This window comes from Beta vulgaris, chromosome 2 (genome assembly GCF_026745355.1).
Source record: "Beta vulgaris subsp. vulgaris cultivar EL10 chromosome 2, EL10.2, whole genome shotgun sequence".
NCBI classification, from domain to species: Eukaryota; Viridiplantae; Streptophyta; class Magnoliopsida; order Caryophyllales; family Amaranthaceae; genus Beta; species Beta vulgaris.
In genome coordinates, this window is record NC_079203.1 from 27,967,580 (window position 1) to 27,981,332 (window position 13,753).

The 13,753-nt window shown below is 36.0% G+C and overlaps 1 protein-coding gene across 1 annotated transcript; it reads left to right on the plus strand.

The window, feature by feature from the left end:
- Positions 1 to 11,615: 11,615 nt before the first annotated feature.
- LOC130590483 (uncharacterized) lies at positions 11,616 to 12,872 on the plus strand. The gene has a single exon (XM_057392935.1). The coding sequence runs from the start codon at positions 11,616 to 11,618 to the stop codon at positions 12,870 to 12,872; it is 1,257 nt and encodes a 418-aa protein (XP_057248918.1).
- Positions 12,873 to 13,753: the final 881 nt, after the last annotated feature.

Genomic DNA, 13,753 nt, shown 5'->3' on the forward strand with positions numbered 1-13,753 from the left:
CTCCTTAACACAAAGACCCCTTAAAATTTTTTTGTATGTGTTCTGTTTTCTTCCCAACCTCGCCATTGTTGCCTAATCTCCCCTTCTTTCCGACTTTGATATGCTATTTGTTCACCTTGAATTTATACAACTAATATGAATTAGTGATGATGTGTCAATATTGATGTGAGTTGAAACAACACGAGACTCCGATCCAGTGCCCAGTGGAGTGATTGGAACACATGATCCTGACTTGATACTTTAATAGCTTCTTCTATTTTTTCATTAGCATGACAATGTACATGAAGTTTAGCCATCGATTTTTATTTTATTTAGTATAATTTGTTAATTACTACTACAATTGTTCAATGCTTTGTCTATCACTACCAAACAAGTCTAAAATTAAATTTTACTACCACAACTTTCTGATTTGTTTTGGTTTTACTACAAAAATCAAATTTTCATTAGATTTTTGTTAAATTTGACCTTTGAATCGATGCACAAAAATGGAGGCAAAATTGCAGACGTAAGTTGAGGCAAATTTGATTGTTTTTTTTTTCCAAATCATGACCCATACACAGTGGAAGTGACTTCTAAAACTTTGTCCAAAAGCGATGCATGCAAATCAAGGTAAATTCAATTGTTTTTTGGCAAATTCCAACCTCAAATTTGATCTACATAGGGTGAAAGTGAACCCAAATTTTTGATTGGGCCTATTCTTGGAATGAAAACTAATGCACGTAAGTGAGACAAATCATGCACGAAAAATTTGATTGTTTTTTCAAGTTTTTATCTCAAATTTGATCCATAAAGAGCTAGAGTGACCTCCAAAATTATAGTCGGGCATTTTTTTTGGGAAGAAAACCAATGCATGTTAGTCGAGGCTAACTACGCACGTATGTCGAGGTAAATCACATATATAAATGGAGGCAAACTCGATTAATTTTTTTGCAGATTTCGATCCTAAATTTGATCCATAAAGGATGAAAGTTACTCAAAAAATTGTATTCGAGCTATTTTTTTGACACGCAAATTAAGGCACACAAATTGAGGCAAATCCTTTATCCATTTTATTACCTAATGGAAAATCAACTTTAGTCGTAAAACCAAAACAAACCGGAAAGTTGTAATGATAAATTTAACTTTATACTTATGTGGTTGCTTTTGACAAACTAGTGAACAACTGTGGTAGTAATTGACAAACTTCCCCTTTTATTTATTTTCTTTTCCTTAGTCATGAAAGTTGAGTTTTGGATTGTTGGGCCTTAACGATAACCACCACGATAAAAATAAGATGAAAATAGAGATTAGTTTTTAGAAAACTAGTTTTTCTAGTTCATGTGCATTCTTCTTCATCCTTATTTTATCAAGTTTTACTACCTCTTCGTTTCTTTGCTTATTTTATCAAGTTTTACTACCTCTTTGTTTCTTTGCTTTTTATGCTCTGTATCTTCTTGTTAAATTATTTCTCTTTTAAACCCCATATGTCACATCGGAAGGAATCCACTACATCAATTCTGATTAAAAAGAGAGGAAAATTTCAATTGATATCACTTAACTTTAAACAATTCTATTCGGCACCTTAAAACAAATTTGAGCTAACAAAATACCACTTTGCTTTTGTCTTTGTTCTATGACCATTTTATTAAGATTTTCGTTAATATGTTTTATGTAATGATTTAAATGTCTTGGTTCGCTTGATACCCTGGTTAATATGTCCGATTTTTGTTTTTGGGGTTAATTTTAGCCCTTAAGTGATAGTTTTAAGGATTAAGTGGCAAAAAATAACCAGAACTGTCTCTTATGTCTTTGTTTGGTTCAATGTAAGAAAAGCTATGGAAGAAATAATGATGCAAGGGAAAGGAAAATGATGGCAGAAAAGAGTAAAAGATTACTAATAAGGATTAACGAGGAAATAGTGTTTCCTTCCTCTTAAAAGAGACATGATTTTCACCTCTACAGGAGCTCATTTTCTCATAATGAAAATTTGTTTTACACTTGATCCAAAAAAAAAACAAAGGTTTTGCATACTACCAATTAACAGAAATTGAGAGGAAGAGAAAAACTTATTTACATATTGTGGAATTTGCTTTATTGAACTTTTAGGATTAGTTTTAGCCCTTGAATTTTAGCTTTGAGGTTGGAAGACACAAACAAGGGCAAACATAAGTCCTTAATTTACAATGCAAAGCATAAAAAAATTACTTCCTCCGTAACGTAATGAACACAACAATTGTCAATGGCACGGACTTTAAGAGAGAACTAGTTATTTGGTCTAGTGGTTAAGACTTTAGTGTATGTTCTTGAGGTTCCGGGATCAAATCTTACACTATGCAATTTCTAATTTTTTTTCTTGTTGTGGATTACATGGAATAAAACTCTCTTAGGGAGAGCGCCACGTGACACCGTTTCTCGCTTATTAAGCTTGTGATAGAGAAAGTGAATAGAAAAACACCACCATATTTACCACCACTACCCATCACCAACTTGTGACAAACCACCATAACCACCATCGTCCACCTTCACTACCATAAACAACCGCCTTCATTGCCAAAACACAACACCTTATGGCCGCCAACGCACACAATAAACTAACTAGAACAACCAACAAAAGTCAGATATCATAACCCAGCAAGTAAATTAAATCACAAATCATGAAATCAACCAAGATTGAAATCCATAACTGATAGAGAATTTTGCTAGGTCGTTGGAAATACAAGCAAACCTCAGCCAATATCAAATAATATGTCCAAATCAAGCCTAAAGGTGAGTCTAGGGTAAGATCCGGTCGAACCAAAAGGAGTATGTTATTTAGGTCTCACAATGTATGATTTAAATTACGGAAATAATACGATGCTTTGCGGAGGAAAAACGGAACGAGGAAGTACGGGCCCATACTGCTCGGGTCAGGCCCAGACCTGCCGGGTCTACCTTGGCCCGCCCAGGTGCAAGAAGGGTCGAGTGCTGATGTGTGATGTCTGCTGCTTAGTATACCACCCCGGGTCCTTAGGAGACCTGCTTGGGTTTGTATTACATGAAGTACACGCTGCTGCTCTTGATGAATTATGATTTATGATTGTTATGCACTAGTTTTCCACCCGTGCAAAAATGCACGGGAAGTTTATTTTTTTGATTTAATTTTTATATCAAATAAGAATGTGTATATATTATGTTATACATGGTAAAACACTGCAAGTTTGCATGTAGCATTTATTAAGAGGAAACACGAAAAAACCCTTTTATCTCAACGAAGTGAATGAACATCACAAATGAATTATTAAATGACAATAATAATAAGAGTATTTTAAAAACATTTTGAACCACGTCTTTGTACTATACATTTGTGGTAACATTTGAGTTTTCACGTTCTTTATCAGCTATTAATTTTTCAAACCCTTTTTGCTAATAACTTTGATATGACAATATATATTTAAAATTATATAATACGTCCCTTGAAATAATGGTGTATCTATATTTATATAAATATGAAATGAAATAGTATAAGCATAAAAGTAGAGCAGGCAACCAGCAAGTTGGGCTGGCAATCAGTTCAAGTTTGGTTGGATTTGCTTTCGGGTTTACTACACATTTAATAAACAGGTTGAAATACTCAACCCTGACCCGACCTATTTGATAAGTGAATTACCCGTTGAACCCATTTAATCATAATTAGTATTATACAAAAAATTAATTATTTTCTTAAAAGTATATATGAGAGAGTTTACTGTTGAAAGTATGCATGTTTAATATTTCTTATAATAATTGTGACCAATTTTAGCAATATTTACTTTTTTAACCAAATTTTAGATTTATCAATATATTTTTCGAGAATTTTCTACATATATGTAAGTTAATAAAGTCAAAGCATGTCAATTTCGAGTCGAAAATGTCAACCTCAACCTACCTGTTTAATCAATGGGTTAGAAAATCGGTCAAAGTTCCAACCCTAACCTGCTTATTTTGGGTTAGGTTCGGGTCGTATTTCGTATTGAGTTAGCTTTTGCAAACCCTACATAAAGTAGTGACATTATAATTTACACTGTATAGTAAATGTAAATTACAAAAAAATTAAAGAGAAAATACATTTTTCAATTTATTTATTAAAAAAATAACATGTAACTCATCTTATCAAATAGACAATAATTTCATGTATATTGTAATATATAAATGAATATATATTGTAATGTATAAATTTTTCTTATAATATATACCTAAGAAATGAATATAGAAATATCAGTTATTAATGTTCATCAAACGCTTGTTGCTAATAACTCTTGATATGACAATATATATTTATATATAATACGTCCCTTGAAATCATGGTATATATATTTATATAAATATGTAATGAAATAGTATAAACATAAAAGTAGAGTAGGCAACCAAGTTGGGCTGGCAATCAATCAGGTTTGGTTGGATTTACGTTCGGGTTTACTAAACATTTAATAAACAGGTTGAAATACTCAACCCTGACCTGACCTATTTGATAAACGAATTACGGTTTAACCCATTTAATCATAATTATTATTATAAAAAAAATTCATGTATATTGTAATATATAAATGAAATATATATTGTAATGTATAAATTTTTCTTCTCATATATACCTAAGAAATGAATATGAAATATCCTACACGATATTATGATCTTGTAATGAGAATTGTATAAATTAAAATGGGTTTAACCTTAAACAAAATAACTAAATGGGCTTGTTATCTAAAATGATATAATATTGTATTAAGAATAGTCTAAAATTGGCTTACAACCCGTGCGATGCACTATATTAAATATAAATTATCTATAATAATCAGTATTATTATTATTATCCATATAAATGATTAAATGGTACTAAATTAATAGCACATACATTGCTTAGGTTAATTTAATTAACTTTGAGTAACATTTAGTGATCAAACTTGTTCAAACTCGCTTTAAGCTCACATAAATTTTCTTACAATGAATCTAATTGTTTATATCAATATTGTTACATATTAAAAAAAAATCTATTCTCCCTAGATAACATGGTTTTCATTTGCGGATCAGCAAAATACGTGCTGATAATTAATATTAATAACATATATCTAAGAAAAATATGAAAACCCAAAATATTTCAATTTAGAAATTAAATATTTTGTGATATTTACATTAGAATCATGAAGTGATCATACACAACTAAATATTGAAATAATTTAAGAAATATAAATGAGAAATAAAAGATTAGATGGCTTTTAAAATTTGTTACTATTGACTTGCGAAATAATTTACATCTTGACTATTTGAGAAATAATTTATATTAAGATTATCTGGACCCGTGCATAATGCACATGAATTTTTTTAGTTATTCTCAAATAGTTTTTTTTAATTCCAAAATTATTGGAATGACTACATTTAAAATTAAAGATTATAAATTGTAAATTTATATTTCATGATATAATTTTTCATTAGGGCTGTCAAAATTAAAGCTGATCCAATATGATAACCCGTCTCGAATCTAACCTGAAAATTTCGGATTTGGGTTAAAATTTTCAACCTGAAAAAAAAGATGGGTTATCCCAACCCGACCAGAAAAAATAATGGGTTAGGTTCAGGTTGAATTTTTGAACCTCAAAACAATCCGAATAATCTGACTTTGAAGTGGGGTCAAATTCAAGGCAGGCCAACTTATGTTTATCTAACTTGTATTAGACCAAACTCGTTTCTTGAATATTCTAAATTTGATTAAGTTGGCATTTGAATTCAAGACTCACTCAATATGTTGAATTATTGCAATGATTAAATTTAAAATCAGGTCATTTTGGGTTGGTTTTGGGTCAACCTGAAATCGAAAAGGTCGGGTTCAAATTCTAATTTTCGACCTGAAATCAGAATCAAGTCAAGTTTGGATTAGGGGTAAGTGACCCGAAATAGAAATCAGGTGAACTTGAAATTAATCCAACTCGAACTTATTGCTACCCCTACAGTATTAATATAGACAAATGACACGCAAAGATAATTATTGTATACTACAATAATATCTAATAATAATGTACTCTACTGGAGTAATAATTCAGCAATATAAAAAGTTGTGAAAATTATCAATCCGCAACTCCAAAATAAATTGTCTACATTAGAAATCAAAATCTACGACTACGGGTAAGTTACATAAATGGTAATGTAAAATGGTAAGTTATATCAATATTAACATTGTTTATTATTAGTTAGCATCTGTGCCGGAATTATACACGAACTAATATGATTGTAAAGTACTTCCATTTGCTGAGTGAAACTTACCAAATTTATAAGATTGTAATTGATCCATTTTACACGTGGCACTAAAAAAATGAGAATAAGCATAGTGATGACATGTGGCGAAATGAGTAATAACTTGACACATAGGCAAATTTTTCTAGCTTTATATATATATATATAGATATAGATGTGCAGGGATGTGAGTCATGTGACGTTTCCTTGTTTGCATGGAGCTTAGCATTTTCTTGACTTTGTTTTGTTAAGTTAGCATATAATAATTTCCTAATAATTGTTATTTCCTAATATTATCTAATTTAGTATTTAGGAAATAGTTAGATTTAGGAATTTAGTTGGATTATGGTAATGTAATCTTTTAGGAAATAATTAAGGGCTTGGGGAGCAAGGTATTTACTAATAGATTTGGGGGGTTATGTTTAGCCTTAAAATAGAGGGTTTAGGTTGAACATATAATAAAGTTGAGAGACATAATATTGAGGGTTGTATTATTGTTTAGAGGTTGAGAATAATTAATACAAAAAAATTTATTTGAGGGGAGGAAATTAAAATGTCCTCATTCAAACACTTGTGTTCTTTATTACTTCGTACTTTGGTTATTGATTCTATTTTGTGTGAGAGAGTTTTAATTCCTTACATTGCACGATCTTGAGATTATTAGAGCGCTTCCGCAAGAGCTTAGGTTTGTTGCCATAGAGGATTTTAAGACTAAATACAAAATAGATTTATTGATGAAAAATCTAATTTTTCCTTGTGGCAAAGTACGATGAAGGATATTCTTATCCATCAAGGTCTACATAAAACTTTGGAGGGTAAGAAGGCGGAAGGTGAGAAGGACAACAAGTGGGAGGAGATGCAACTTCGTACTACAAGTACGATCCGTTTAACCCTTGCGCCGGAAGTCAAGTTCAACGTGTTGGATAACACAAATCCAAAAGATTTGTGGGAGAAGTTGACCATGATGTATGCATCAAATTCATTGGCCAATGAGTTGGTCTTGAAGAAGGACTTATGCGCGCTCAAGACGGAGGATAGGACATCACTACTAGGAGTGATGATGAGCCTGATAAGCTTGCGAGCAGGTCGGGCTCGGCTCGGTCAAAGCTCGGCTCGTTGAAGCTCGACTCGAACTCGGGTTCAGCTCGAGACTTAAACGAGCCGAGCCGATCTAGGCAAAGCTCTGCTCGTAGAGCTCGTGAACAGCTCGATTATTATTTTATACTAAAAAAAAATTATATTAAAAAAATATTTTACATTAAAAAAATTTAATACAAATTTATATTTTAATTTAGATTACAAATTATATATTTTAATTTGTGATCCAACTTCACCTCTATTCCACTAAGCTCTAAAGTCCCACATTGGTTAAGAAAACAAGGATCAACCTTATTTTCTTTATAAATAGCTACTAAACCTTACTTCAACTTAAAGTTTAATTTTGTATCTTGGAAAACAAAAACTATAATATATTTTCTTCATAGAGGGAATGAAGTATATTTTTAAATATTTGATTATTTAATACTTAAAATATTTGGTAATTGTTTATTTAAATGCATTTAAGAGTGTTATTGGTACGATTATTATTTTATACTATAAAAAAATTATATTAAAAAATATTTTACATTAAAAAACATTTAATACAAATTTATATTTTAATTTAGATTACAAATTATATATTTTAATTGGTGATCCAACTTCACCTCTATTCCACTAAGCTCTAAAGTCCCACATTGATTAAGAAAACAAGGATCAACCTTTTTTTCTTTATAAATAGCTACTAAACCTTACTTCAACTTAAAGTTTAATTTTGTATCTTGGAAGACAAAAACTATACTATATTTTCTTCATAGAGGGAATGAAGTGTATTTTTAAATATTTGATTATTTAATACTTAAAATATTTGATAATTGTTTATTTAAATGCACTTAAGAGTGTTATTGGTACAAATATGATTTCATATAACATGAAGTCCCACATTGAAATTTTAGTGAAGTTAAGAGGAAAACCAAGTTATAAAAGCATATGTAAGGTGAATTTTTTTCTTCAACAAAACATGGAGTCCCACATTGAAATTTTAACAATGCTAGGAGGGATTCCAATTTATAAAAGCATATGTAGGATGAGTTTGTTTTTCTTTAACAAACCGCATATGATGGATAATATTGCTTTAGTATTGATGTGGGCCTACACGGTTGGGTTTCGAGCCGAACTGAGCTCACTAGTCGAGCCTAAACAAGCTCACTAGTCGAGCCTAAATGAGCTCACTACTCGAGCCTAAACGAGCTCACTACTCGAGCCTAAACGAGCTCACGAGCCGAGCTCGAGCCGGAAATTCTAATCACGAGCTCGGCTCCCCCATGCTCGGCGAGCTCACGAGCCGAGCCCATGAAAAGTTAAACGAGCTCGAGCCGAGCCCAGTACTATTCGGGCTCGGCTCGCTCGATAAGCACCCCTAATCACTACAAGATCATCTAAACAAGTTTAATGGCTTGATCACCCAATTGACTAGTTTAGAAGCAAGGATCGACAAGGAGATGAGGAGGATCAAAGGTAGGGGGAAACTCCTCAAGAAGTGGGGCATGAATGGAATGAGGTAGAAATAAGGGGAAGGAAGGTGTGCGATCAAGTTTTGTCGAGTAAGTCACATGAGGGACTAAAGTGGGAGAATTTTCCCTATAAGAGACCTCACCTATAACCATAGACATTAAAGCTTCACTTGTCTCAACCAACACTTCATCATTCAAAGTGTTCTCTACTACCACATCTCCATTCACACAAGATGGAGTCATCTCTTCAATTTCAAGGACGGTATCCTCATCCTTAAAGCAAGCAAAGTGTTGTTTTAGGTTGGACTCCTTTTGAATTGGGAGCTCACCCGATATCCAAATGCTTTCTAACCTTGACAAAAGCCCCGAAACTTGGCCCAATTGCCTTTCCAAGTCTTTGATGCTTGCTCTTGTTTCACCTTGGAATTGGACCATATTCCCTTGCATACCCATGACGGTCTTGGTTAGCATATTAAGCATTTCCTCGGTTGGGGAGCTCGTATGCGAACCTTGCCCCGGAATAGGTCCTTAGTGAGGTAATTAGGTTTGCTCATTGTATTGTAATGGTGGGTGATTTTGTCGGTGGTAGGGAGGTTGGACATTTTATTGTTTTTCATAATTAAATTTCATATGGTCCTCCAAACCCGGATTGAGGGTGATAGAGTTTGGGTTATATCTTGTTGAGTACCCCAAAGTTCTATCCCATTCATATGTTTCTCACGATAGCCAATGGTAGTAATCCCAAGCGTCTCCATAACTTAAAGACTGGAATGCCCCATTAAACATATCCTCAACCACATGTCTTATGGAATAATTCAACCCTTCATAAATCGCCTCACAAATGTCCCACAATTCACAATTACAAGGGACAAGAAGTGAATTTTTCAAACGAGTGTAATAACTCCAAAAAGCCTCTTCCTCAAATTCGGGTACAAAGAAAGAAGCCATTTAAAAGATACCACTCAAATGCAAGATCAAAGCTAGAAAAAGATAGCAATGAAAAAGAAACAGAAAAGAATAAAAGAAAGAAAACACAAGAACAAAAGAAAAGATAATTACAAACAACCTAACAAGCACTAATAAACAAAGAGACACCGTTCCACGACAACGACACCAAAATTTTGTAGGTTTTTTATGTCATGTGCAAAAGCCCTATCAAATATAAATTTTTCCTACTCTCCAACTACAACTAGTGTAAAGGGCAAGTAAGGTTCGTGTCCACAGAGAACGATTCTTTGTTCTATATTTGTGCAAGATAGGTAATGATTATCACTTCAATTGTTCTAAATGCATTGAAGGGTGACAAAAAAAGAGGGTTTTGGGTTTTGAAATGAGAAGGAAAACTAATGAACAAACTAAAATGACTTGAAATAAAAAGAAAAGAAAAAAATGGTTGATGGTGTTGATGATGGTGATATTGGTTCTTATGGTACTGGTATGACACAAGGGTATGATGAAAGTGAGGTCACTAATGGGGCACAAAGATCATAAGAGATTATTAATAATAAGATTAGGAATAGGTTGATTTGTAGGAAAATTTGAGGTCAAGGAAACGCATAAACTCATACGCTCTGAGGTGAGCACAATCCAAGTGATTGAGACTTTAGGATGGGTTGTAATTCTTTTGCCATTATAAGTTATATGTGTTTGTATTGTTTGGAATGAAGTGGTATTAGATAAGAAGTGTTATGCAATATGCACTGCTACTACTTATATGCTTGATGCGATACTGTTTTTTGTTTTCTTAAGTGATGTAGTTGTGTTTCTCTGGTCTGACTCAAGAGTACTAGTGAGCTTCTTTTACTAGAATATGTCAGGGAGCTTTGATTTTCAAATTTTGGATCATTGTAGGTGTGTTTTTATAATGTGTATGTTAAATGCAGGCCTTGGTTTAATGTTCTTTTTAATGGTTGCATTGTTTATATTATTTTGTGGTTGCGAACAACATATTAATTACTTTTTTGTTATCATTAGGATGCAAATGGAACTAAGATGATCAATGAGTATATTCGTGAATTTAAAATTGGGTCTGGGATTTACGCTAAAGTGGTAAGTATTTTTCCAATTTACTTGTGTTATTGAAAACATTGTTATTTAAGTTTCTTAGATGTGTTCTCATGCCTTATGATGTAACAGGTTCTCTATCGAAGCAGTATAGATGGAAAACACTATGCGATCAAGGTTGTTTATTCTTTATTCTTATGTCTTTCCTGATTTAATATGTTTCATTACACTAGTTGATCTTCCTTGTAGGCTTTCGATTTCTATGCAAGTATGCATAGTTTTGTGAAATGGGATATCATCAAGAATTTGTGCCTATTGTGCAAGTTCATTTATGGTTGTTTGGGCCCATAGCCTGGCCCAATTAATATCAGAGGGCACCGCTTTCAAGGCCTAGACCTCCTAGGTCAAATGGAATTCACCAACTTTTAGGCAACAAAGCAGCTTTACCTTAAAAAGGTGGAGGCTTCCCTAGGCCTTGGGATGTTCCCCAAAAGGGTTTCTTGTCTGGGAAATCCCCAACACTATAAATACTAAACAGTCTCATCAATGAACATGTATTCAATTCTCACCTAACAAAACCAGAGCATCTCTCTCTAGACTGGATTACTTTCTCTCTCTACCTCAATCTCAACTGACTTGAGCGTCGGAGGGGCTTTCCCGGAAACACCCCCGGGCCAGTTTTTCCTTGTTTTGCAGGATCGAGACTGAGACTCGGGATTCTAACCTAACTCGGGATTTGACTCTCACCTTAAACATATTACTCTTTTGACTAGTTTCTAGGCAGAAACAGTTTGGCGCCGTCTGTGGGGATACTACATCTCAAAGTCACGTACCGAGAGCAACATGGCACCCCGAAGGAAAACCACTCGAGGCTCACTGTCTCGTCAACCCACACCTCTCCAGTCTCACCAACCCAATGTCTTGGTCGAATCCCTGGCCATTGACGACGAGGGATCGACCCCTCGTAATGACGAGCAGTCTGCTCCCCGAGAGGACCCAATGCCAATCACGATGGCGGACATTGAAGGGATTGCTCGACAGTTGAACGATAACATGCAGAGGAGTTTACAGGAGCTCATAGCCGGGATCCCCCAGCTCAATCAAGGAGAGCCCCGAGAGATGACCAGGGCAGAGCCTCGTGGCAGGGATAATCCTCAAACTCACGCTCCTAACCGGAGCGAGCAGCGAGTGGGAGGAGAGAGATCCCGACAGGCTCACTCTCAGAGAACACTGAACTCGGATGCCAGGCGCATCATAGAAGAGAACCAGAGGCGCAGAGCGGAGCAGGACGCTCGCAACCTCTTGAACAAGAAGAGAGAAGAAAGGGAAGAGACGCACCGAGAGAGCAGGCTCACTCTCAGACCCCAGGAGGGAACGGGAGAAGTCCCTGTCGGGTCCAAGAGGACGAGGCAGGAGGACGAAGCGGACTCAGGGCCTCCTCGGAACAAGGCCAACACCTTGATCAATCGGGGAGTCCTCAATTTTATGACCCCCTTCAGTCGGGAGATCATGGAGGTACCTAACCCGGGAAAGGTCAAGGTCCCCACCATCGAGCAATACTCGGGAAGTAGCGATCCCGAGGATCATATGGCGGCCTACAAGGCCCAGATGAGTGTGCAGACGGGATGTGAAGCCACCTGGTGCCGCTACTTCCCGACGACCCTCAAAGGGTTGGCGCTCAGTTGGTTCTCGGGCTTGTCACCTGGCATCATAACCAACTTTTCGGTTCTAGAGGCATTGTTTCACCAACACTTCATTGCTGGACGTAGGCACAAGAAAACCAGCATCCACTTAATGTCCATCAAGCAACAAGAGCACGAGAGCCTTGCTGATTATATCAGGCGATTCAATGAGGAGTCACTAAAAATTTCGGATCTTCAGGTAGGGGTTCCCTTCACCGCCTTAATGTCAGGACTCTGGCCGGGAAAGTTCAGATGGTCCCTCGCTGAGAACGAAGTTACCACTTTCACCGAGGCCATGAGTCGGGCTCAGAAATTCATCCAAGCCTCAGACATTTGTAAGCCTGTCGGGGAAAAGGCTAAGAAGAAGAAGGAAGAACTCCCTTACCGGGAACCAAACAAAGGCATAAGGAATCACTAACAATTGCTCCCGAGAGCGATAGATAATGGGAATGACCCACTTTTCAACATAAACAGGCGGAAGATTTACTTGGATCTCAAACACAAGTCGGTATTACCCATTCTCCCACCTATCAGAACTTCTAAAGATAGGCGGGATCAGAGATTATGGTGTGAATACCATCGGGAATGTGGTCACACCATGAAAGATTGTCGGGAGTTAAAGAAAGCTTTGGATCATCTAGCTGATCAAGGAAAGCTGAACAGATACATTAAACATCCCCGGGAGGAGAAGGAAGCAAGAAACGATAGTGATAACACCGACGGGTATGTTGGTGTCATAGCCGGGGGCTACGCCTCGGGAGGATCATCTGGTCGCGCTCGGAAGGCCCATCTTCAAGCAATGACACATCGGGTATTGGAAGTGGACCCCGTAAAGGCGGGGTACCCAGTAATGACGTTCGGGGAGCCTGACCGGCACTTACACACCCCCCATGATGATCCATTGGTCATCGAAATGAAAACAGCGAACTCCCGGGTGAAGAGGATCCTTGTTGATAGTGGATCCTCAGCCGACATCATCACACTGGATTGTCTGCTCAAACTAAAGTACACCAAGAAGGATGTGATCCCTACCAACCAACCGTTGATCGGTTTTGGAGGCGGGTCGGTCTACCCTCTTGGTCATGTGAAGTTAGTTGTGAGACTCGGGGAGAGAGGAAAGGGTAGGAGTCTACCAGTAGACTTCCTAGTTGTGGACACCCCACTGCCTTACAACGTCATCATGGGTAGGCCCACTATGAACAAGATAAAAGCTGCCATCTCGGTATATCAGCTGCTGCTCCAGTATGAGACCGACGATGGGCAAGTCGGGAAGATATATGGTGATAGCAAACAGCCCGG